The following is a 25444-nucleotide window of genomic DNA, read 5'->3' as shown; positions in this document are numbered from 1 at the left end:
AATGGTAATTTTGAAAGAACAATCAGATGGCGCTGCTTCGCCATATCGGGCGCTAGCCACCGCCCGATCTAAAGGGTACAGCCATATCCATCCATCCATCCATCCATCCAGAAATACGAATCACCAGCGGTGCCAAGAGCAAGCCTCGGCTAGTTGCACAATCATAGGCGTGGCTTAGCAAATCGGGATCACTGTTACGCATTTGCTCATCTCTCAATTCGACTAGTGTTGTAGACGGTTAGCATGGCACTCCATTGCTTTACTTTGCCTTACCCAAAGCTTTAATTTCCCGTCGCTGCGATATTTTTTCACGAACCAAGCATTCAGCAACTCCGCCGGCAGAAAGATTCGGGTTGTTTCACGGCGTGAAAATTCGTATTGTCCAATACATAGTTCAATATGTGTCCCTTGCCACACTGCAAAGGGAAGAGCTATTATTACAAACAACTCTGCCTTCTTTTCTCTTTGCATGGCCACTTTCAAATTTTTCTATCCTTACTCTTAGTGTGCAATATGAACTAATACAGCTTCAGGCCAATCAATAATGCACATTGAAAGACAAGCTTGCAAGCACAAACAAAAAAAAAAAGATGTGTATACAGCCATTCATGCAGGAAAATGAAGAAGGCATTGAAATCTAAACCCATAGGTACGACATCACTCCACGAGCAAGCTTTTTTTTTTTGTGCGTGCGACATGTCTTATCGCAAAGGTCGGTAAAAGTGAAGTACTCCGTGATGGCAGAATTTACTACACCTTCTTTCACTTCAACCAAAGTCACTTTTGCTTCATACGAACCTGTAGTGCTGCTGCCAAGAGTAGATTCTTGCACATTTTTCATATTCAAGGACCATTCTCGCCAGCATTCCGTACGACGTCCGACAGAAAAGTTAAAATGCAGCAATATAGATGGTGAAAACCTTTTAATGACTTCTTCAAGTGTGCAGAGGTTCACATGGCGCTAGCTTTTGTAAAAGCTAGAAACTGAATTTCCACTAATGCATTTATCCCAACAGCATCACACGTAGAGTCGATGATCTGAATATGTATGTGTAGGAGGGGTAAACTCCCCAAACACGGGAGGCGCAAAAGCCGCTGCTGCGGCACTTCCTTTATTGGCACCACTGCAGACATGCAATATTCCCAATGTGAAGTTCCGTGGCACTGATGAGATGAGAAAGGATAGTGTACAACAAAAACATCTGGAGAACGGGGAGCACAATTGAACTCAAAACAACATGTAGAGCGGTACAAATTAACAATGTCGGCAGCTGTAAACGGTGACTACAAGTAGTTCAGTATGCGCACAGCTTAACACACTATAGTCTAGAACACCAAAGCAGTGCATTTTAATTTGCACAAATGGCATCTGCTCACAACACGTGCTTCGAGGTAGTCCGAATTTCCACATGCGCAGCTAGGCGTGATGCGCTATTAGATGTAGACATCACCCGTGCAGTACGAAATGCACCGATTGTGTGTCCCAGACAGGCATGTTGAGCTGTGTTTTTTGGAAGCACCAAACGTGCCGAGCATGCAGTGAAACTGATGGCACATAGTGCCGGTGTATCGGGGTTTTTTGATGAGGCGGGTGCGATGGTCAACGTGAGGAGCTGGAACTGGAGCGTGCGTGGCGCCTGGGTCCTCCGCCCGTGCCAACAGGGGACCGCGAACGGCGTGACGGTCTCGGAGAGCGGTGTCGGCTTGGCGGGGGACTTCTGAAACAGAGTCAGCGGACTGATGATTTCTGCTTATGGGAGTTGCATGGTAGCTGTGAAAAACGGCAGTGCAACGCGGTTTAGTCTTGAAAGTTACATACCAGATGCAGTAAATTCTCTGCGAACAAAAACTCCTTAAAAGCAGAATTGCTGCTTGATTGGAACAATCATTTCTAGCATGATTGGACTTGCATTTCATTTTGGCACCTTTGCTCATTACGGAGTAAATGGCACTCTTGTTAAAATGGCACATTTTTTTCCGTCTAGCTTATTTACTCTACTATAACGCGAGACACGACATTAAATTGTGTCCAAGAAGGAAAAAAAAATGTAGAGGAATTGTGTGCATCACTACACTTTTGAGACAACTTGAATCACGGTATTTACTGTAATGCGAGGGTCAATTTGGGGGAGGGGTGGGGAATGCGGTACCAAGAGCACTTGAGCCTCCACCTGGAATGTTTTGGGGTGGGGGAGGGCGGGGAGCACACACACCGCGAGAGATATATTAGAAAACAAACATGATAAAGTGCATGTTTTTTGAAAGCTGGCAGTGTTGTCTGTTGTGCAGTCCAGGATTCTGAGGGTTTTTACATAGGTACTCACTTTTCATTCCTTATTTGAAAACTAAGCAAAGCAATGTAGCTGTGCAGTTTTCAGCACATCCAGGTAGCAAAAGCACAGCCTCAGAGATCTAATGCCAGTGTCAGAGGCATGCTGCCATCTATATTCAGAGGTGTGCAACACTTGTGCACATGATACAATCTGCACAACTACCAGTAAAGGACGGGAGCAGAAACTTACCGGCCTGAACGTCCCCTGGGCGGAGGCGACCTGCGTGCAAGGAAAATGCGTTCAATGTGCCGCCCAAGCACTGTTATTGAGGTTAGTTTACCAAAAGGGGTGAGTGACACGACATATATTTATGCCAGGATCTAGCACATCTCCACTGACGTAAATCCGTCACGGATATGACGTAAACTATATACTAAGAGACGGCAAAGAGAGAACTAGAAGAAAAGGTTCCATCACAGGGAGCCGAACCTACAACTTTTTTGGTCCACAGCGTGTGACGCGAACCGCATTGGCGGCATAACACGACGCGAGCAATTACGGCATCAGTGCACAGTGCAAGGCGCTGGAAAAGTGAACGAATGTATGACAGGTGTGTGGCAAGACCACGGCACTACAGGCTCAAGGCCCTGTGTACAGGCCCTTCAAACTTTCGGCATGATATGTGGATGTTGTAGTCCGGTTCCTAAATGCTCAAAGCTGCAGTTTTTGTTCCTCGAAAGACTTATGATCATTACGGCTACAGGTTTCAGATTGACCACCAGCATCACCTTGCAGCTGAGCAAGCTAGGTCCAGGCTAAGCAGGAAAGAAAAAAAGAAAGAAAAATGACGCTAACCTCCGTGGACGTGACCTTGGTGGAGGTGACCTCCGCCAATGAGGAGGCGGTGCAGGGGGTCGTCTTGGGGGCATGGGTGGACTGGGCCGTCGCGGTGGCACAGGCCGTGGCAGCAGGACTGATGCTGCTGTTACCTCCTGGCCGTCAATCTGACCTGTTTGATGAGAGGGAAAAAAACAAAACGTAGATGTCACTGCTCAGCATTACAGAGGGAGGGGGTTGCAACGAAAATGTCTACATGAAAGATTCAACAAGTAAAAAGTAGACAAACAGAGGCTTACTCAGTTGGAAAGTTGGCAGTAGAAATCTTTGATTCGGAAGAAAACAATGCCTACACGAAAGCTTGAACGAGTAAAAAGTAGGCAACAGAGGCTTACTTGGTTGGAATGTTGGCAGTAGAAATGAATACTTTGGAAGAAAACAATACTTTATTTAAAGAATTTTCTATTCTTGGCAATCATGCCGAAACTTGCTGAGTTTATAACGAATCCAGATATAATGAAATATCGGTTATAACGAAGCAAATGAAGAAATGTTTTACAATAGAGTTCGAAATATTGCTTTAACGAAGCAAATGAAGAAATGTTTTACAATAGAGTTCGAAATATTGCTTTATAACAAATTTTTGGATATAACAAACTTATTTTCGTCTAAGCTGCAACTTCGTTATAATGAGGTTTGATTGATTGATATGTAGGGTTTAACGTCCCAAAACCACCATATGATTATGAGAGACGCCGTAGTGGAGGGCTCCGGAAATTTCGACCGCCTGGGGTTTTTTAACGAGCACGCAAATCTGAGCACACAATGTAATGAGGTTTGAGTGTCTGTGTATGTGCTAGTTATGGTATGTTGGACACATGCAATGAAATCCAATCTTGACATGGACAGACACGTGAATGTTTAACAAACTATTACTTTTGTTCAGATGGCTTTATAAAATCCATTCGCTTTCTTGCACACTCTTCTTGTTTTAGATTATCATGATGCACTAGTGTTATCGCGTGATTCTCTCAGTTTATCAAAAAAATCTTGCCCAGAAAAAGGCAAATAGAATGTTTCACAGCTTAAAGGAGCAGTGAACTTTTTCATGATACAAAAATCACCACGCTTGCCACGCGGAGACAGTTAATAAGCGAGAAAACACACAAAAGCATGATGTGCATGCAGATGCCACCTTGAAGATCCCACACCAATTATCGTGACGTTACAGATTTTGGTCGTGTATAGAGTATATACTGTAGGCGCCTATTATGCACTTCATCCTTATCTGAGCAGCAGTCATTCATCATCAGCTGTTTTGGCTGACAATCTTAACAGTTTTTTGGGTGTGTGCTTCTTGACCGGATCCGTGGCGCTTGTTTGCTCCCGAGAATAAACGCCGTTACAACCGATTCCTCATAATATGTAGTATTCTGATCGGTCAATACTGAAGTACATTGTTTAAAGGGGCTAGAGGCTTGGCAAGCCAGGTTTCAGAAAACTTCGTAGAGCAAGTGTGGTCGAAATATGAACGAAATGCTTTGCAGTTCGTCACGTCCTGGACAGATTTCAGAGACTACTTCATCAGTCTAAACTAATAGAGTCTTTTAGTGTCTCTTTGACCCTGTACTAACCTCCATCCATGTGACGCATGGCCTTCTCGGCATCGGCGGGGTTCTCAAACTCGATGTAGGCAAAGCCACGCGAGAGGTGGCTGTGGGTACGGTCCGGCGGGAGCTCGACGCTTTTCACCGCACCGTAGCATCCGAATATCTCCAGCAGGTGGTCACGGGTGACGTTACGCGTCAGTCGACCCACGTGAATCTTGCACGGCCGGGGTGGCGTAGGGGTCCGCTTGCGCCGGCTGCTGCTTGAACTGGTGGCGTTGGTCCTACTGCCGGCATCGCCTCCACCTCCGCGGGCTCCGCTAGCCGACCTGTACGCCACAAGACAGGGACACGCACAATTTAGTCACAACTTTGAAGAGCGACGGGGTGGGCAGGTCAGTTTTCCGAGCGCGAGAAAGCAGGAAGACCCGAGAGACGCACAGCCGCTACTCACAGCAGTGAGTTTAATTCCTTTGGGTACTGAACATAAGTACCTTGAGTAGCATGTCTCAAACAGCATGTAATTTTTCGCAATCAGAGTACAAGACAAGCCCGAGATATTCATGGAAAGGGGGGGCCAAAAATGCGTATCTTGTGATTTGCTTGCCAAAAACGACACGTGGTTGATGATGTGCTAAGGCACTTAGTATTGTACATCAGGGCATTAAAGTTATTGTGAGTAGCATTCAAGTGTCCTGTGCATCTAGCATCTCATTTGCTGATCGTTCCTCGTGCTCCAATACACCAATAAGCCCAATTCAACACACTAGCTGGTAGGTCGCGATGAGGGCTGTACAACTGAGATCGAAGAAGACAGAACAAATGAATTTTTTTTTTTTCATTGTCAAGTACCTTTTTTGTAATCTTCATAATAAACTCAGTTATCGCAGTGCACCCATTATTGCCTGAAGGTTACAAATGCCGTGTGCAATATCAATGTATTACTGTACTCCGGATAGGAGGGTGTCAAGCACCAAGTTTTCAAGAAAGGAGAAGCGACAATTTTAGGTGACAGTTGTTCTTGTGGAACAAAAAGATGCCCAAAAGGGTACAAAAAATTTTCAGAATGTAATGTGGCACAGCAAAATGTTGAGCAAATCAATTTCACTGCTAATGGGAGCGCTAGACTTTCGTGTGCCCCAACGTTGGCTTTCACATATGACTCTCACATGTCTTGTATAAGTAGTCTTTGGACAATCCCTCCAGCTTGCTCAATTATCTTTTACGCTGCTGTTGTGGCGCTTGCTGTAGTAAAAGAAATTGAGAGTCAAAATGTGTTGTTCCCAAGCAACCACCCTTCATCGTGCCGACATAATGATTCAGCATAAAGCCTTCGAAAAAAAAAAAAAGCTAAAGCCGGTGATAGAAAAAGTTGTTGAATTACGCAAGGTGTTCCTAGGCGTGGTGATATCTTATTCTAAACTAAACTTTATGATCTTCTTAAATGGGCTAATGCTAAATATGAAGAGCCGAAAAACTTTTTTGAACACTCTTACGAACAAAATATGAAAGCTACTCAGATGGCATGATTTACGGACACTTTACAGCATGCTGACCATGAACTAAAGCTGTTGCAAGATGGCCAAATGAAACTCGGGTCGAGCGAAACGTTAACGCCAAGGGGTTAACACGTCACACAACTGGCATTCATACTTTAGCAATGAGGCATGAACGTGTGTATTTACGTGGGTGCAGAAGAGGAGGCCGGCTTTGCAGGCCTGTGGTTGGTCGGGGGGAGACAAGCAGTGGTTGGCAGGAAAGCACCACAGCCCAGACAGGCACATGCACGCATTGCAAGAGGAGAGACAACTGTCATCGACAACACATGATAAAGCGCGAGGCAAATCAAAAAAAGAAAGAGCAGGCAGCTTTGACACCATACACGCGAACATGCTAGGCAACTGGATGCTACAGATCTGTTCCGAACAGGTACACAATTTCCCAGATTTGCTAGAGCTAAATGTGGTGCTGCAATCGTCCAGCCACCATAGGAATGCTGGGTAGTACATGAATTTCCCTAGCCTTCATGCTCGTGGCCCTTTCGGTTTTCTTTTGTATGAAAGAATGACTCGTGAACCTCACGAGGCAACCCTGAAAAGGTCAAAGCCCGGGAAGTGGGGCTTCGGTGATCTTTCGCTGAACTTCGTTTGGCGACAAGGCTGCAGGCCATATAAAGTGGAAGAAAACAAAGTATTGCAAATGAGTTCTGCGGCAGCCCTCAAGGTGGCGAAAGGACCAGGATGAAATCTGCACGGATTTCCTTATGGCTTCGTGCTATGAACAGGTGGTTGTCCTCTTTCCCTTTCTTGAACAACAAAACTTAGACAAACCCACGTACTACCCATCCTCCTGATGCTGGCTGCAGCGCCATGCATAGCAGCTCCCATAGACACTAGTGCCAAACTTCCCTCTGGTGTAATAGTATGATACATTTTGGGTAACCTGGCATCATAAGCTGCATCAAATGAAACTGACCGGGAAACGCGGTTCCGGCGCCTCCTCGGTGAGACAGATGTGGAGCGGGACGAGGATGAAGATGATGACGACGATGAGCGGGACGATCCACTGGAGCTGCTTCCGCTGGAGCTGCTTCCACTTGAGCTACTGCCGCTGCTGCTAATGTTAAAAAAAAATAACAATAACAATGATAACAAGCGAGCTGCTGCTAGCAAACATCACTGCTTAAGATAGAAATCTTCTCTGCATGTCACATAAAGCTTGCCTCACCACGAGTTTATCGTGGTTAAGAACACACATGCTTCATGAAATTTTTTCCCAAGCTTCATACTAAGAGCCTCAATATTTATAATTGTTTTATTTCATTTACTAATAGTATTAATACCGTGAGAGGGATTTGTGAGGGGCAAACTTTCTGATACAAGCAAAATTATAAAACAGTCATATAGGGTTACAAAGAATCATGTGTAAATTGTATTGAGCTAACCAAAGCGTGCATGTCGCCAATTCCATTTTGCCCAGCGTCATTTGTGTGCACAGTACTTCATTGCGTGTGTCAGTTGTGTCAGCTGCTGCCAAAACGCGCCTTAGTAGAGCCGAAGCCTCGTCAACCCGCAGCTTTTACGTACTGTCTCACCATCCGCATTTGCGTCGCGTGGTCGAAACGTAAACAGATTTCAACGCCACTTGACACGACGGGAAAAACTAAGTCTCGATCTGTCTGCACGACTATTTTTTCTCACGTTTCGCGCGACTGTAAGGGACGCATTTCCACGAGTGCGCGGACGAACGGGCTAAAGAAGGACACTGAAGTCCGAGACGTTGAAGTTCGTGCGATTCGTTACTTACCTGGCAGCGCTACTTGAACGCGAGCTGCTTGTGGATTCCGTTCTGCTCTTCTTCGTGCGCTCACGGCTCCGATCTTTCTTGGCATCCGACGGCCGGACGCGCTTGGGGCTCGCGGCCCTGCAAGGGAATTCCACAAAACCGAACCCTTCATGGAAACGGCGCGCTTCACCAAAGTAGTCGATCAAACAGAAATCGGCGTACACCACGTCATTTAATCCGACAAGAAAAAAAAAAAAAAAACACCGCGCCCGCACTGGCAGTACTCACATGATGGCTGTGGCTTGAAGCTTCGAAGAATCGGTGTTGCGTTCAGTCTGAAAAGACAGCGCGAAAGAGGGCAAGAAAGAGTGCAATCAAGTTGCGATATCGAAGCAAGTCAGGCAGCCTAGGCTTAACAGAGCACGTCGAAGATGCCGGTTCGACTGACAATCGTTAGCTTTCACAATGCCCGACTTTCGCGTCAAACCAGTGAGGGCGCAGGTAAGATACACACCGCCCGTGCTAGGGCGAATCGTAATCAGGCCACTCGAGCGGTTTACTGTGCACTTACCGGCAACTGCAAGTCGATGAGCAACTAGAAAGAACGATGAAAACACGCTAGACAACCGGCGCCATGGCGTCACTTCACGGTTGCTTGGTTAGCACAAAAAATGCGCCAAAAAATTTGCTTTATTTATATAAAGAAGTATGATGCCTTTAATAAATCTGAGACCGCACCGCAGTCTAACTTGACACTAAGCTTCGGTGCTTGAAAGACACACAACACTTGTGAAGTTTTTATACAAATTGAAATCATGACGTACCGCGAGACGCTTTTCTGACAGTCAAAACCGAAACCATCGAATGGCGGCACGGGCCGGCTCGTGAAGTTGCGAATCGAGTGTTTGCGCCGGCGTCTCTTTTGCAGTTCTAGGAGGTGTTAACGACCGCTGTTTCGCGTAACCTCGAATTCACCAGCGTCACTTAACGATATCGGCGTTACTCGAAGCACGCTGAACCTATCCCGGTATGGAGAGCGACCCGGAATCGTCGAAGTGGAAACCGGTGTTCACCCGGTAAAGCTTCCGTGCAACACGTTCGTTTCTTTCGCGGTGGCGCACTGTTTGCCGACAGTTTTTTGTCTTTTTCGCTTTTTATAAGGTTGATGGCCATCCTGCAGCACGTTCAAGCTCAAGTCGACGCGGAGCGGCAATCGGTGGACTCCATGAACGAGTTTTACCGGCAGTTCAACTCGCTGTAAGCGGCTGACATGAAATGGTGTTTCGCAACCATCGTGTTCTGTTCACGAATTGTGTTCTCTGAATCTCTTCGCTGCGTGCCGTCATGTTAGCCGCCCTTTACGTTTCAGACCCGCCGCCGAAGAAACGAAAGAAGACCAAGCTAGTACCCCTCAAATGGACGTGGCGCAAGGTAATCGGGAAAGCTTTACGATCGAGCGCCGCTTTAGTATACCGCGTTTCTGAAATGCACGGAACTTTCTGGCGTGTGTTCTGCGTACTGAAAAACTAGAGGTTACCATCTGCACCCGCTCGCCTTTTATTGATTTGCCCATTCTCTTTTGCAGCCAAGCAAAAGCTTCTAGACTATCTGGAGAAAGCTGACACTGTGCTGGTGAAAGCGAGAAGTCTGAGGCAAGCAGACAGTGTATGTATTGCTCGTGATTTTCATGTAGTGGCAAAAAGTAAGAAACACCGGTGAGGTGGCCAGTTATATTTCCCGACATAGTTATCATAGTTACTGTATTACGTTAGGGCATTAACTATACGCTGGATATGCAGGAGACTATATAAGGTCATTGTTTCCAAAGGAAAAGTTCAGGTATGGCACATCTAAAGGAGATGCACACACAAAACAATACTCCCTAAAGAAACAATAAAAAGTAATGTTTGCAAGCTCAAACACATGAAAAGAAAAACTACACAGAGCACATTTGTGTTGTATTGCTCTCTGCTCTTGCACCTGTTTTTTACACTTACCTTATTTTATAATGAATTCCTTCCAGCTAACTCGATTAGCTATTATTGTAACACAAAGGCTTTGGCTTCTGGCCTATTCGTTGACAAAGATTGTGAGTGCATACAGCAAATTTTTGACACTTGTTCTGTTGTACCAGGAGTCATGATGTGGTTAAAACTACTAACACAAAAATAATCATTGGCGCAGGCAAGTGTTATGTCAGTGTGGCATTGGTTTTATTATCAGAGCTGCTCTCGTTGAACGTGACTGTGCTCTGATGGAGACTTCCGTACAATTTGTGTGATTTCCTCAAAGTAAAATCTGTTTATAGTGTTGCCATGTGTGTCATCCTCGTGCCTTTGAACTCATAACATGCTAAACTGACGCCACAGCTTTCCACTCCTCTTCATCATGTAGTGCAAGATTAAAGCTTGACATTACTGCACAACTAACGGGACCGACGACTGGCCAGAACGTCCAACTGGATCACGGTGGAAATCAAAAGACCGTTAGTTATAGTGGCAGGTTCAAGCATCTCTTTCGCGATCCCAGTGCGATTTACTTATTTAAAATGAATTTGAAAGTTGAAATAATTAGTATGTAATGTAGCCTTGCTGAAGAGCATTGAAGCTACATTGTGGAGTCGTTTGTGTTGTTGCTTTCATGTGCTCCAGAACGAGGGCTTACGATCAGAGCACTTATATCTTTTTTATTGCCATTCTGCTTTGTGTTGCTCAAGAGATAAAACGAGTTGACGCTGAAAAGTTTTCGTTGTACTCTCGCCGAAACTAGTGGAACATGTTTAAGCAATACTTTTTTGCAGACTAGTTGGTTCATACTTGAAAAATTGAATTGCTGCACAAACTTGAAGAAAAACAAGGAAGACAGGAAAGAGCACAGCACTGCGCTCTTTCCTGTCTCTCTTGTTTTTCTTCAAGTTTGTGCAGCAATTCAATTTTTCTAGTGGAACATGTCGAGCTGCAGTGCATGTGCTCGGAGTGCACGCGACCATAGTGCACAAACGAGAAATGCTGCCGTGCTGACCGCCCACCGTTTTTATTATCTGTCATGTGTGCGACTTCATAGTTGCCGCTGGTTGAAAAATTCTGATTATAAATGTTTCACAACATTTTCCACATTACCATTCTGTAACTAGGCTCTCACCAGTAAACTTTTTTGTTGCAGTAAAGAAAACAGGTTCCGCAAAAACTCGCCGTTGTTCTGTTTACCTACTATAGTTTTAAAGGTAGTTCTTTCATGTAGTGTGGCATTGCTGTGGTGCATATATTGTTTTGTTAATTCGTTTTACAGGGAGACGGCACCAGTAAAAACAAAAGGCACACGACAAAGATCACAAACCCCTCCACCGTGGCTTCAAAGAAAATTGATGACCACCAGCCTGATAAGGTTTGTGCGTAGTGTTTGATTCTTATTATCATGGTTAACTCTGCTATTGCATGCAGTGCCTAGTATGTACTGTGGCCAAAACTTCAAGCCTTTCTTGCTTCTTCATCAATAAATATTTTCGTGCGTATTCCGCAGGCAAGGGCATCATAAGTTAATTTTGCATAGCTTTGCGCAACTCCTACATGAAAAACACTCATATTTTTTGTTTCTGATGTGTCACGAAGTCCTGTATTTCAACACATTTTGAAACTTCAAAATAGAGCAAGGAAAGGTTGTACAGTAGTGTTTATACTTTATTAGATTTATGACAGTATAGGCTTATCAGTGAAGTATTGTTTAGATCTAGTGACATCATTGAGCTTCCGCAAGAAATTTTTCGTGTGAAAACGTTCATCGATGTGTCTATTTATTTGCCGAGCAAAATTAGTCACTGTCTTAACATTCCTTATTCACCTATTGATTGTTTTGGGTTTCGCTTTTTCCTGGTTACTGCTGGGATATTGAATGGTCTTGAGAAATCATTGGGAGACTTCTCAAAATTATGAATTTTTAAACGGGCTCCCCAATTTTGTTCATCGATCTCGCCGTAAAAGTGTTTTTGTTGTCGATTTTCTTTGTACTTTTTGCATTTGATATGTCATAATTTCATTAAAAGTATGCGCATACTAACTCCTGCGATGTCTGTCTATGCAAGGTAGCATCACAGTCGACCCCTTTATAAGAGACAGTAATGTAATAGACCAATGAGTATAAGAGACACCAGTGGGCCTGCATTGAAAAATGGTTGACAAGAAAGTACATGTTATGTGGTACTACCCTGCTTATAACTGTCACCTCATATAAAAGACAAGAATTGCTCCCTGGTGCGTGTGTCATACACATGGGTGCAACTTTACATGCTAATAAATGTATAGCTATACACTGAATGGAGACAAGAACGCAGATTAAAAGGCACATAAACCACCTCTGGTATTTTTTGGGATAACATTTCAAGTGAACACGTTTGTGCTGAATTGGTGCAGATGCTTTGCTTTCTATGAATCGAGCTTTTGTTCGAACTTTTCAGCCTCAAGTTGTGACAAGGACGACTGTGCCGAAGCAAGGGGCGCGTTCGCGAAGTCGTTCGGTGGTGACGGTGAGAAAGGTGGCCATCGCCAGAGACAAGCCGCGCTCTACGTCCCAGTCGCGAAGCCAGAAGCAGCACCGGCAGCCGAGTCCGCCGAAGAAAAGTGATAAAATCGCATACAGGTGCGCTTAGTTTGACTTCTTCATGTGCTAGCTTTGTGGCAGCATTTATTTTTCAAGTTGCAACAGGTAACCTTCTGTGGCCATTGTCGGGCCCTGCCTGACAATGGAACACGGCCACAGTTGTCTGCGGAGGGCCATAGCTGAATAGGTTTTTTTTTTCACAGTTAGGTCACGCGCATATTATCTCACTAAAGTATGTCCCATAGGTAAAAAAGAGTACGTAAGCAATATATATTTCCCTGACAGCGAAAGTTTCGTTTGCGAGTTTTTTACAGTGATTTGTAGCTTTGCGTATGGTAATGCCAAAATTGAATCGGAAATGCTCTAATGCATTGTATAATTTAGGCTAGCATTGTTAATTCAGAACGATTCTGTGTCAGTTCAAAATGGCCGCCTAAATACCATTAGAAACCAGCGCCGCGCAGCGGGGCAGTGCTTTAGACTACGTGCGCTCAAGTTTCGGTGACTCTGAATCCACTGTTTTCAAATAGGGAGACCTGGCTGTGACAAAGAAACTATGCATGTAGATGCGTTGAGCGTTTCCCCCCTCAGAAAATAGAAAAGCATGCCTGGGGCATAGGCAGCCAGAACCACCTTGAGACCGCCCGACAACCCATCGAGAAGGGTGATGAGCAATAGTCTGCACCGAATGCCCGACGAGGTATTGTATCGTGCATTGTAAGTGTTCTGTAACGCCAATAATACTTGCTTGACTTTTTGCAGTGTCCCGAGGGGACCCCCTATCTACGCCAAACCACAGAAAATGACAGTCGCATCTGAATACTCGGAATGAGCACGCACCCTTACTTTAAAACCAGAGTATCTTAAAGGCAACGCTCGCCAATAATAATCGGCCAGAAGGGGAGGAGCCTCAAACAACACAAGCATCTCTTCCAAATTTGGTGCTTTGGTTCTTTTAAGCTTCGAATTTTTTAGTTGCAAACCATAACGAATGAAAGTGGGTAAAAGTTTCTTTGGTTCTTTTAAGCTTCGAATTTTTTAGTTGCAAACCATAACGAATGAAAGTGGGTAAAAGTTTCTTTGGTTCTTTTAAGCTTCGAATTTTTTTAGTTGCAAACCATAACGAATGAAAATGGGTAAAAGTTTCTGACCACAAAGAATTCAATTTGTCACTATTTGCACGTGTCATGTTGCCGAAGGCTGTAAGCTTTTCTATGTGAAAAAGTTTTTGAAATTAATATGTGTGCATAACCGTTACCATAAAGTTAAAAAATAAATTTCTTAAGGTCGTGCAACATCTTCGTCATTGTCATTTTCAACTCAAGATCACCTGTTATCTCTTCGTGTTTGTCTGATTCAGTGAAAATCTAGGCTGACTCATCAGCTCTTTGGGGTCTTGAAAGTTTCCAATTGGTTGAAAAAACGTGCTGGCCTTTCGCACTTGTTCATCATGCTGGGAAACTAGAAATGCGAATAGCACGGTCTATGAAATTGTGTCTAGCCACACAGTTAGCCTTATAATACCAGAGCTTATCATAACGTTATGGCTAAAACAGTTTTTGAGTAAATAACATTACTGGTATTTGTATTTATGCCTATTATAGGTCATATCTCCGGCACTTTTAGGGGATACTCGAAACCCCGTGCACCCAGATTATGAAACGTTAACGCTGCAATGTTTAAACACAAGAAACTGTGATATTTTTAACTACACTAAAAAAAACAAATTTTAAGTAATAACTTATTTGCTACGTATTGTGAACGTGCAGTGGAACAACCAAGTGAATGTGGTGACCATTTTGCTCTAGATTTTGCGTGAACAGCTAAGCGATTCCAAATTCTCACACTAGCTTTGTCACCTGACTGCTTTTATTGTTGTTGCAAGATTTTAAACTTCTTTTGTGAAGTTTTATCCACGGGCATCATAACATTCCATGCACTGTTGAGCGCATCTCACCGGGCACATTATTGTGTTTTGACGAATTTGCATTGTCATCACTTTGTACTTCAGGTGCACAGTTTATACTTTCTTTACGATGAGCTGGCTTCACGGCTTCATCTTTGTCTGATTCAGTGAAAATTCCAGGCTGATTATTTTGCACAGTGATCGTTCAACTTTAACGGCCTTTCTGCCTACTTTAAGATTTGTTTAATTGTACTCAGCTCCACCATTCTAATTGAATTCCCGAAACACACGTACTTTTGCTGTGTTGACAGACGTTTATCTGCGATGGCTGACGTTTTTTTTTAGTATGAACACTCGAAAATGTTTTCTTACGATATGGCGCTCTTTCAGGGATCACAGCCCCGCCGCGGTGGTCTAGTGGCTAAGGTACTCGGCTGCTGACCCGCAGGTCGCGGGATCAAATCCCGGCTGTGGCGGCTGCATTTCCGATGGAGGCGGAAATGTTGTAGGCCCGTGTGCTCAGATTTGGGTGCACGTTAAAGAACCCCAGGTGGTTGAAATTTCCGGAGCCCTCCACTATGGCGTCTCTCATAATCATATGGTGGTTTTGGGACGTTAAACCCCACAAATCAATCAATCAGGCATCACAGAAAGCGTGTGGTGGGATAACCCAATCGCCTCCACCGCATTGGCATGGGAACAAAATTAACGACCGCAGCTTAAACAAACCGAGCTGTAATTGGCACTGCACTGTAACACGGCGTCGTACACTCGCTTTCACTTCTCTGACGTGGTGGAATAAATGGTCATAAGTGCTTCGTTAACCCTACTTCTTCCCGGTCGTGCTTCGCTTAACCGAACCTCTCGCTTCTCTTAGCAATTTGTAGTATCAGGAATTTTATGTTATTGGTGTAATACACTTCAAACCTCGATATAATGACCACAGATATAACGAATTATCGTTTATAACAAATTTTATGAAAGTCATTTTCATATTGAATACAGTGTTACATTTATAACGAATTTTTGGATATACGTATTGAAGTTTTTCTGGCAGTTGTGACTTTGTTGTAATGAGGTTTGAGTGTAGACTGCACCTGTAATTTGAGCTCGATGACAAACTTTTCATCTGTAATGAACTGCCTTAGCGTTGCACTTCACCCTTTTTGCATCCTGGCTGACCAGAAATCGGTTGCAGGTTTCCAGAAGCTTGGATTTTATCAGCCAGGCTACCAGGTCTGCATTGTCATCACTTGTTTGATGTCACTTTTTTTGACCTTGTGAAAGAAAAAATTGAAACATAATGTTGCCAAGGCAAGAAAACTACAGCAACCTTGAATCTACAGAGAAATTTGCTTAGGTACATGCATGCAGGAAAGTGGATTAGGTAAGCTTCTGTTAATAAAGTTATCAATAATTAACAAAACAATTATTTGTGACATATCTAATAAGCCCTTTTTGACCATTCTGGTTATGTGACATTTGTTTTGTTCCTACTTGTGCATTTGCTGTTGATCTCTCGAATACACTTTTGCTGTAGGGATGTTCCGTCGAACCTTTTGTTGTTGCCGTACGATACTTACGCAGACCATGCAATGGCTGAAGCACAGTCTGCAAGCATTGTATTTGCGAGCAATGTAGCAGTCTTTCGAAATATGTGCATGTGCATTGCTGTTTCAATGATTTGTGTGCTCAGAGGCAAAGTTGTTGCAACCATCATGTGCTCTCGTGCCTGTTTCTGATGCCCTGTAGCTGTAGGAAACATATTGTGATGTCTACCTTGCACTTAGAGAAAGAGCGTGGATACTAAAGAGAAAAGAAACAAACTCATAAGGTACTGTGGGGGTCTCGAAATGAGGCACGTTCTCGGAACACAAGAAGTACGCGGTCGAACCAAACCAAGTCATTTATCGAACTACTTATACGTTGACGATATCATCAGCCGAATCAAATACCTCACTAGTGACAGGCTGAAACAACCTTATGAGATACTCCAATACACTCAATCAACATTACAACAAAAATTGGGTAACGTGAAGGCGGCAATGCCAGCGCTGGCGGCGGGCTGCTAGGTGGCACTGCTGGCGCTACTGCGATAACCATGATGATGATGATTGCGATGATGAACTCTCACGAGCACTGTGACATCTACTGCTCAGCGGTAGACCGGTCTACGAGACACGTCTGTGCCATGCGGCGAAAACGACTTTACAGAAGTGATTGCACCTCCACAGTACTTGCACAAAAATTTTCTTTTTCTGTGTGCGTGTGTGTGTGCGTATTCAGCATTGCCATAGCCCAATACATTTCAGTGTGCATCGGACATTAATTGCTTCTTGAAGCGCTTGCATTCCCAATTCATCAATTAGATTTCTAATTATGTTACAGAGAAATGCTGAGCTCTGCGGAGGTTCAAGCACAACTGCGCGAGTTCTCCGCTCTAGTCGACGAAGCGCGGAAGTGCACTGCGACGAATGCCGAGTGCCCAGAGCGAGCACAGTTTCTGGCCTTGTATGGCTCTGGGGTAAGTTGGTGCGTAAAATTTTATAGGTTTTCGGTCATGTTAACTGTGCCTGTGCGAATGGTAAATTTTAGGTTCGAAGCGAATTCGAGGCAGTATTGATTTCGTTCGAATAATGTCAGATCGAGTTTGAGGTTTGACTTCCAGGAGGAAAAAAATAAGAACAGAAATAACCAATTGTGTGTATCATTGCACTTCTTAGACAACTTGAGTTTAGATATTTGATTGTAACGTGAGGGTCAACTTTTAAATTGCAAAAATCTGGAAAAAAAATGCATGTTACATATACAGTAACATTCAAGACACAAAAACCACTTATTGTACTTTTCAAGAAAAATGACTAATATTTGATAGACTGTAGTGTGCTCGATTTATATATTAAGCGGACAAATTTTAAATTCGTTTGTGAGGTGATGTTACCAAATTAATCTTTTTTAGTGATTAGGATTAATTTTGGTCACGAAATAGTTCCGGTATTATTACTCCTGTCCTGATGAAACCTGAGCGGCAACAGGTCTACACTTAGGGCTTTGCACTGTATGAGTTAGAAGTTTTCCGGTAGGTTATTAGCAAAACTAAAAGCGATCGTAAGGAAAACAAAAACAAAAAAAACGACGTGGTTCGAGACTTTGATCTGACAGGCGCACCTTTCTCCCGAGCAGTGAGCCACCCTCCTCCTCTGAGCGAGGGAAGACGCGGGCGCCACACGTTTATTAGCGGTTTTCGTTATATTCTTTCTAACTCTGTATCTTCCGGTTACCTTAAGCTATCAAAATTATTTTTACACGGAAAAAACCGGATTGTTGTGTTCTAAAAGAAGAAATTAGCTATTTTTCGGTGGCGTTTGTAGCTCCTTTTGAAAATTTGTTTTAATGAAATGAGCTTTTTGCTGATTACCACCTTAATTAAGAGCCTAGAGTGTGCGGAATTGGGCCTCCTGGTAGCCTATGGGGTGCGGTTTATTATTATATTAAGCGGACAAAATTTAAATGCGTTTGCGAGGTGATATTACCAATTTAATCTTTTTAGTAATTAGGCTTAATTTTGATTGCGGATTAACTCTAGAACTATTAAACCTAGCCTGATCAAACTTCAGTAGCGTCAGGTCTACCCTAAGGACTTTCAACTTTATAAGTAAGAAGTTTCCCGGTAGAATATGATGAACAGAATAATAATTTTCGAAAATATGTATTGAACATCTACGTCTTTGAGTACTCGAATGCTAATGATATGTTCACCTTAGATGCGGACTACCTTGTACATCGCTCACTGATTGAAATGCCACCATTTAGGGCTAAGTAAAGCACATGCTTTTGTTTCCACCGTCTTCGGTCTGTGACCTGTCAGCGTAGTTTTCACTCGAGCACTTACATCGGAGCCTCACTACCCTTTTCCGCCAGATTTTAGTGATGTGATTACATTTAGCAGTTACGCATACTAATTGTGAGGCAAAGAGTATTGGTGTAACGCTCGAAAGTTGTGGACACAGCGACTAATTAATAGTCATACATAAACTTTTGCACGGTGTGTTTTGTTGTTGTCTTGCCTGTTCGGTGAAGTGGTTTGCTTTTCCAAGAGAAAAGCTGTTTTCCACACGCTAGCTTGTCAATTTTCTGTTTACTTGGTAAGGTAAAATTTTCTTACCTTGGGCATAGTCTACACATGTTAACCCTGTAACCCCCACTGTATCGTATTTCATACATTGAATATGATACCTTAATAATATTACTAAAAGCTACTATAGGTATCACGATAAGCAGCTATTGCAGACTTGAGATGTTATGAAAAAGGTACAGTGTGTTACATATCATACGGCAGTAAATAATTATTTCCGATTACTACTAATTAGGTTATGTCTCAAACTAAATTTCATTCATATATTTCTTAAAATGAACTGTATAAGGAAAGTAAAAACAGTCTGTGTTTTCTCGCAATTTTTCTGAAAGCATATTTGGTTCTGGGAATTACAGGGTTAACTGCAGTGCAACCGCTCAGCCATGAACACTAGCCAAGAGGCGTATTTGGCAACAAAGGCGGGTTTTTTTCCTTATGGGCTCTTCTTAAGAAATTGTACACAAGTGTTTTTTTTGTGGCTTACTTGAACGCTCACTTTTCTATCACTTTCCAGGAGACCGCTGCTGATGGCAAATCAAGTAAAAATGAATGTAAGTGGGTATAATTTAGAAGCTTGTGTAGGTTGATGATCTTATCAGCATTTCCATGTCTAGTGTGCAGTCCGTTCCATTTGTTGATTAAGCTTTTGGGACATGGTGTTTTCGTTTGGAGATGGAACTTACTGTTGTTATTTTTTTGCAATATTGCAAGGAATGGACTGCAAATGCTCCACTAAAGATAAATTAAGCATTCTTGTTGCCTAGAGTTCCTTTGCATCGCTTCTGGTTGAAATATATTGTCGGACATGATTGCCGTGATGAAGGCACTGCTGTGTTTAAAGACGATGGCCATAGGGCATTCTGTCGTAAAGGAGGTCACGTTGAACTTTGGTTATGAATGAATGTAGCACGACTAGCTGTACAATAAATAGATAATTATGTATTGTCATCACAGTAATTTTAATAATTCCAGTTGGTCTCCTGAACCTTGTCATCGAATGTGTAAAGTTCACGCATTGAGGCTGTCAATCAAAATGCCTGTTGCAAACGGTTTCTAAACGAGTTCTACCTGGCCTAGCTCCTATTTAGGTGCTACGGACACTGACTAGCTTCGCAGTGCACTCCTACTCACTTCAATGTACTATCGCCATCAAAGGCACACTTATTTTATATGGCTCAGAACACGACACCCACAGTTGTAATACAACATCCAAGGTTTATTCCAGAATGATAGAATTGGTCAGCCTGTGGAGAAGTGGGCTGTATGCCTCGTTGATGGGCGGAGCAGGAGTTGAGGTTGGCAAGCAGCTAAGGGGGCTAAGGCATTCACCTTGGTCTCCCAGTCACTGCTGTCTCGGTAGCTTTTTTCGTCCTGGCCGCGTGTGCTTTTGATCTTGGCTCTTGCTAGCGTCATTCCCTTCCCACAGTCAACGCACGGTCTTCTGCAGTCGAGAACTGGTCAGAGGTGACAAGGAGCACGTGTAAGAGTAAGAGGAACTGGTGTGCTCGCAGGGGAAAAATGGCGGACTTCACTCATTTCCCACACGTCTTAAGCTTTGCAATCGTTCCGCAGTTTGCCTGTTAGTTTTGGACCGGTGGACTGCTCGTATTGGCTAGCTTGGTGCTGTGCTCTAGCCAACTCAGTGCAGTGTCTTGTAGATTGGGGGCACGTGCTTATCGATCGATATTGAAGGTTGGCCGCGTGTTCCTGGGAGCGGAAGGGCCAGGACTCATTCAGTGTTTGCTTCTTAGTCTTGAGACTTCCATGCAGTCAAGGGAAAATAAAGAGTTTCCCATTGTGTGGCACTGATAGTGCTCTGCAGCTAAGGAAGGATCAGGGCTGAGGCAATGTGCCCGGCTGATTCATCTAGAGAGTAAACACAGGAAAATGGAATGCCCTCTGTACGTTGTTATTCCTTGTGCGAAATTCCCGTGCAGTTGGCGTCATACAGGTCTTCTTCAGAGGCAACTGAAATATTGAAGTGTCGCATCTGTAGTTTTGCAAACGTTTGAAACTCGTCGTAGCTTGGGAACTGGAAATTAACTAAAATAAGAAAACAAAAAGGTGAGCTGTTGCAAAAATCTCTTTTTGCACAAGAAGAAGAATTGGGTGAAAGTTTGCCTAAATGCGATTGTCACGTACACATCCGTAAAATAACTTTCAAAATAAAAGAATGGGAAAACCACATCACATTTCACAAATGCTACGAACAGGAACACTGAACATCTTCTATAACATAGGGGAAGTGTTAGCCGAGGGCAAAGGAGGATTGGCAGAATGAGACGAGAAAATAGGCGTATACGAGAGTGTTGTTTCTCGAGTGAGTTTAAAATTCATACTTGGAAGGGTATGGCTAGTGGACACAAGCTAGAGGAAGGCACACTGACACATACACAGAAGTGCTGTGTTCCTTAGTCCTTTAGTCTGTTCTCTAGCAGCCCTACTCTTTCAAGTATGGTGTATGCAGCATTGGTAAAATGAAAACCGTCACAAAAAACTACCATGGCGTGATGGCCATAAATTAAAGTCAATGATAATAGTACATAAATACCTTGAACGTTGCATCCTTGTGAATGCACGTAACATCGCTCATCGCTGTACGTTTACAGTGTCGCCAGTGCTGACGTCGCCGACTTTCCCGTCTCTGGAGGAGCTGCGACGGGAGTTTGATGCCTACATCGAAAAGAAATGCGCTTCCTTGGACAAGTTTGTTCTCGACTTCTGTGCCGAAAGTGTTGTGCCACTCCTGGAGAGCACGACGTGCCCGGACAAGTAAGTTTCCTACAGATATTCTTTTTTTTTTTTATTATTGCAAAGGAGTGCTGCACGATTCTGCTAGGTGGCGCACGGGCTACGGAAGGGATGACTGACAGCGACATGTTCGTAGCACGAAGCCACGAAAAAAATTTCTTCAAATTTTCCGAAAAAAAAAAAGCTTCTAGTTGAAAAAAAATTGAGCTGACTATAATGCGAGCAATTGGTAGTGCGAGGGTGTATCAAATCACTCGGAGCACGCGGGCACAGAATATTCCGAGCGAGTTATGCGGGATCCCACAAGGGTGGCGGTGAAAGAAGTGATTGCGGTACGTTGCAGAACTAATTTGCAACATCTGCATATAATTGTTGGCATCTTGGTTCGCTCAGTTCGCAAAGTGGTTGCCCCGAAAAACATTGGCCTCAGGTTCGGTCTTCGTACCAGGACACTGACTCCTTACGTGCAGGCCGTTTCCAGTCTAGAAGTACCAGTTATGCTTAACAAAAGAAAGAAAGGCATGAAAGGTGTGATTGTGATTATTGTTTTGGGACAACATGATCTACAAGAGTTTGATACTTTATTTTTGGAGTATATAACTAATATCGGTTGAAATAGAGCCCTCGACACCACGATGAGACTTCACACCAATTCTGTCTCCAAAAGAAGCCCTGAAAGGTGAAATATTTCTTAGAGTATTGTAGCACCAATGGAAAGCACTTTTCTGCGAGGTTGTGGTCAGGTTTATTCTGAGCCTCTACTAAGTGTCGCTTTTGAGGCCTTACTTCAAGGTGTCATGGTGACTTATTTGAAGTGTTTATTGGTTTTTGCTTCAAAGAGTTGAAGAATAGGTATGCACCCATACCTTGATGTAACAGACCCCGATGTAACAAAATATTGGTTAAAATAAAGAATACACTTGCAATATATGCAGTGGTAAGAATGTACCTTTATAGCGAGTTTTTTGGATATAACAAACTTATTTTGGTGTAAGATGCGACTTTGTTATAATGAGGTTTGAGTGTAGGTGCTTTTAATGCATCTATTTGGAGTTTCTCAGGAACATTACAGCTCATGCCCTGTTCACCTTTTTTCAGAGCAGTTGAACGCATGGATATAAAGAAAGTGAGCTCGTTTTAAAAAAGTCATATGTTTGTTGGTGCAGGACGCCCAAGGAGAAATTGCCTGCTTTCTGATTACTTGTTTTTTTTTTTCTTTCAGAGAATATGCTGCAGTTGTGCAGGCCTTCTACGGGATCATCTGCAACAAGGGACGTCGGTTGCCAGCATTCGTTAAGCCCGACCAGTGACGGCGACTTTTGCCTTTGTAGCCGATACTTTCGAAATGCTCTGCCAGTCCTACTGAGCACTTTTTAATGCATTTTTTTCATGACCGTATTTATTTATTTATTTATACTTATACCTCATTTTATTCCATAACTACAAGAATAAACTGAATTGCTCATACGACGCTTCGCTCCACCCCTCTTGCGAAGGACGCGCGTTGCACAGCTCTCCGCGTGAACCAACCTGGGACACTAGACAATCGGTAGTGAGTTCGGCGGTGGGAGGTCAGTGGGAGTGAACTCTGATGATGTGTGTATGTATGACATGAGGATATCACAGGGAGCACACCTACTACACCGGGAGACCTTGTGGCCAACGTGATGATAAGCAAAAACATACATACTGAATTGCTCAATTCCCACTTGGTTCATTTTAATATCTAAGTGTGCTTGCAGTAAATGGCCATATTTCATCAGAAATGTAGAAATAATCAAAGGAAAATAGAAGTGGTCGAAAACATAACTTGCATCAGCTGTGTGCAGCTCCGATGTGGATGTTCTCGTTTCCTGTGAACAAGAGATCTCGCTGGCCAGTGTGTGTTGAAGCTCGACGGAATTATTTGAGGTCTTCTCTTCGGTGTGTACATGTGAATGTGAGTTCAATCAAACTGCTGTAGGTTGTGACCAATCAGAGATTTTGATGCCAGTTAACGTGCACTCAATAATATATCGAATTTGGACTTCTGAGATTAAAAGAACTTTTGGTTTGTGGCACACCCATAGGAGTGCGTAGGATTCCCCTAGCAAAGTGAGGGGGGGGGGGGGGGGTTTGCAGCACCAGCCTGCATGTTGTGTCAATTTACGGGGCTAATGACTGTGTGCCCCTTTTCCCCTCTTATGTGACTAGGGATGTGGCCATTCCTTGTCTCCTCCCCCCCCGTCTCTGTGCAAATGCCTGTGGGATCACCCAATCCCCGTTGTCTAATTATGCACACACAAACCATTATCAAGGGCAGTTGGAGGATGAAATACCTGTAGTCGCCTTGCCTTAAAGAAACCCTGCAACACTTCTTGAGCATGGTCAGAAAGCGCTGCCGATCGGTAGTAGAGGCTCCCGACAACACGCGAGCCAAATATTATAGCACAGCACGCCACCTGGAATTCACAATAAATGATTAATGTCAGCTGTAAATAGCTTATCTTCTCTCGACAAATCGCGGAAAATAAGCCCAGTAAGCCCATCTATCAGCCATTGGCCGATTTGAACACGGCGCGTTTGGTTGTTACACAGGTCCCCGCAAAAGGCTGGCACTTGTCCGCGCGTGCGCGCGCGATTGCACTGAAGAAGTGGCGTATAAAAAAAAAGTTAGAAACAAATGCTCAAGGTCATGAGTGACATTTTTTTTTGCCCCTCCCATCCCTCCCTGCTTAGCTTCCAGCGCCTTCGTCGGGACGAGAGAAGAGAGAATGTGATTGCAGCGTGTGACAAATCTTTGTAACTCTGCTCGTACTAGACGGATTCTTAAAACTTTTGCAACGTTCAATTTGTGAGGTAATATGCTTTTCCTGTGAATTAATTCCATGGTTACTCAAAAAAGTGTTTCAGGGCCCCTTTAAGCTACAGATAACGCCCATCATGTTGGTTTGTGTTCTTTGTCCCCAAAGAGTTTGTGCCGTGAATTTGCTCTGGATGTGATAAAAGTTTTACGCATATAAATGGGCTTACACGTATAAATCGTCAAGTGGCTCAAACAGATATTTTTCATGTTTACTTTCTATGTTTATCACGTTTACATTGTACACGTTTTCTGTGTAGTCGACTGTTTGTGAGCCCTGAAATATGACGTGCAACCGCATTACTTTTCCTTGACTAAATATACATAGCTTTTCGTGATGCCACAGACAAGCTCTCTGGGCTTGGGGTACTATGTAAGATGGTGGCAACTCTGAAATTTTGTCTCGTTAGCATTGGTGTAAATATTCAGGCTAGGTGATTTACCTTGAGAACATCGCATCTTTGAGTTGCTCGACAGTTAAGTATAGTGCATCTTTTCTTCAAAGGCTGATTACTTCTTAGTATGTACCGGTGTTCAGTATCCCTCAGTAGCTTGAGACTATGAAACTCGCAAAAGCCACTCGACCAGTTCAAAGAAGACTGAATAGAACAATGAAGTGATTGGAACTCGGACTCCGTGCTCGTTTCTTAAACGTTATTTCAAAGTACGTCTTAATTCTTACGTAAACAAAAATAAGACCCACATTCAAAAATCGAAATGACCGTCATGGTCTGATTTGTGTCACCCCGTGATATTTCTGGATTTAGGTCACTGCTCAGTAGAGAGTTTCACTGCAGTAGAGCCAGAGTTGTTTGGTCACCGCAATTTTTTGTGTTCTCCCCACTTTCTTCTGGTTACGAGCCGCGCCAAGAGGGAATATAGAAGATGGCGAGGGGCACCTGCACCAATCTGATCTAACCGTCACTTCTCCACGTGGAAAAGTTTGCACGGCATCTCAATCAGCTGGGGCCCCAGGATGGCAGCCGCGGTAATGTCAATGCGAACTATTTTCTTTATTTATACACTTGTAGCGTCAACCGTCACATTCTGGGCCGATGGGAACAACAGTATTCCACTCGCTTACCGAACTTGAAAAACGCGCGCTTGCATTAATTTTTCCAGCCACCCAAATTACAACTTGTAAAACAACAGTTTCGTAATCAATATTGGCTACGAAAGTGAGTCTACGCTTAGTTTGCTTTCGTCACGTAGTTT

General features: G+C 43.5%; 2 protein-coding genes across 6 annotated transcripts; one reads left to right on the top strand and one right to left on the bottom strand.

The window, feature by feature from the left end:
* Positions 1 to 906: 906 nt before the first annotated feature.
* On the bottom strand, positions 907 to 8671 carry RnpS1 (RNA-binding protein S1). 5 transcript variants are annotated; one of them, XM_037431420.2, is made up of 9 exons: positions 8574 to 8671; positions 8291 to 8337; positions 8024 to 8140; positions 7193 to 7333; positions 6403 to 6435; positions 4745 to 5046; positions 3129 to 3282; positions 2523 to 2552; positions 907 to 1718 (listed from the first exon to the last, which is right to left on the bottom strand). In XM_037431420.2, coding segments are annotated over exons 2-9 (897 nt in total). In that variant the 5' UTR covers positions 8293 to 8337; positions 8574 to 8671; the 3' UTR covers positions 907 to 1600. The 5 variants fall into 5 exon arrangements, with proteins under 5 accessions (XP_037287317.1, XP_037287318.1, XP_037287319.1 ...); XM_037431421.2 differs by having other exon boundaries at positions 907 to 1715; XM_037431422.2 differs by having other exon boundaries at positions 7193 to 7330.
* Positions 8672 to 8873: 202 nt separating this feature from the next.
* LOC119180011 (uncharacterized) lies at positions 8874 to 22857 on the top strand. Its single transcript, XM_037431137.2, has 10 exons — positions 8874 to 9078; positions 9164 to 9259; positions 9372 to 9433; positions 9588 to 9667; positions 11291 to 11386; positions 12453 to 12634; positions 16890 to 17025; positions 19151 to 19187; positions 21246 to 21408; positions 22610 to 22857. The coding sequence occupies exons 1-10, from the start codon at positions 9032 to 9034 to the stop codon at positions 22695 to 22697; spliced, it is 987 nt and encodes a 328-aa protein (XP_037287034.2). The 5' UTR covers positions 8874 to 9031; the 3' UTR covers positions 22698 to 22857.
* Positions 22858 to 25444: the final 2587 nt, after the last annotated feature.

The sequence above is a fragment of the Rhipicephalus microplus genome, chromosome 7 (assembly GCF_043290135.1).
Source record: "Rhipicephalus microplus isolate Deutch F79 chromosome 7, USDA_Rmic, whole genome shotgun sequence".
NCBI lineage: Eukaryota > Metazoa > Arthropoda > Arachnida > Ixodida > Ixodidae > Rhipicephalus > Rhipicephalus microplus.
The sequence above is the reverse complement of the archived record's forward strand: the minus strand, read 5'-3'. Positions and strand labels throughout refer to the sequence as shown.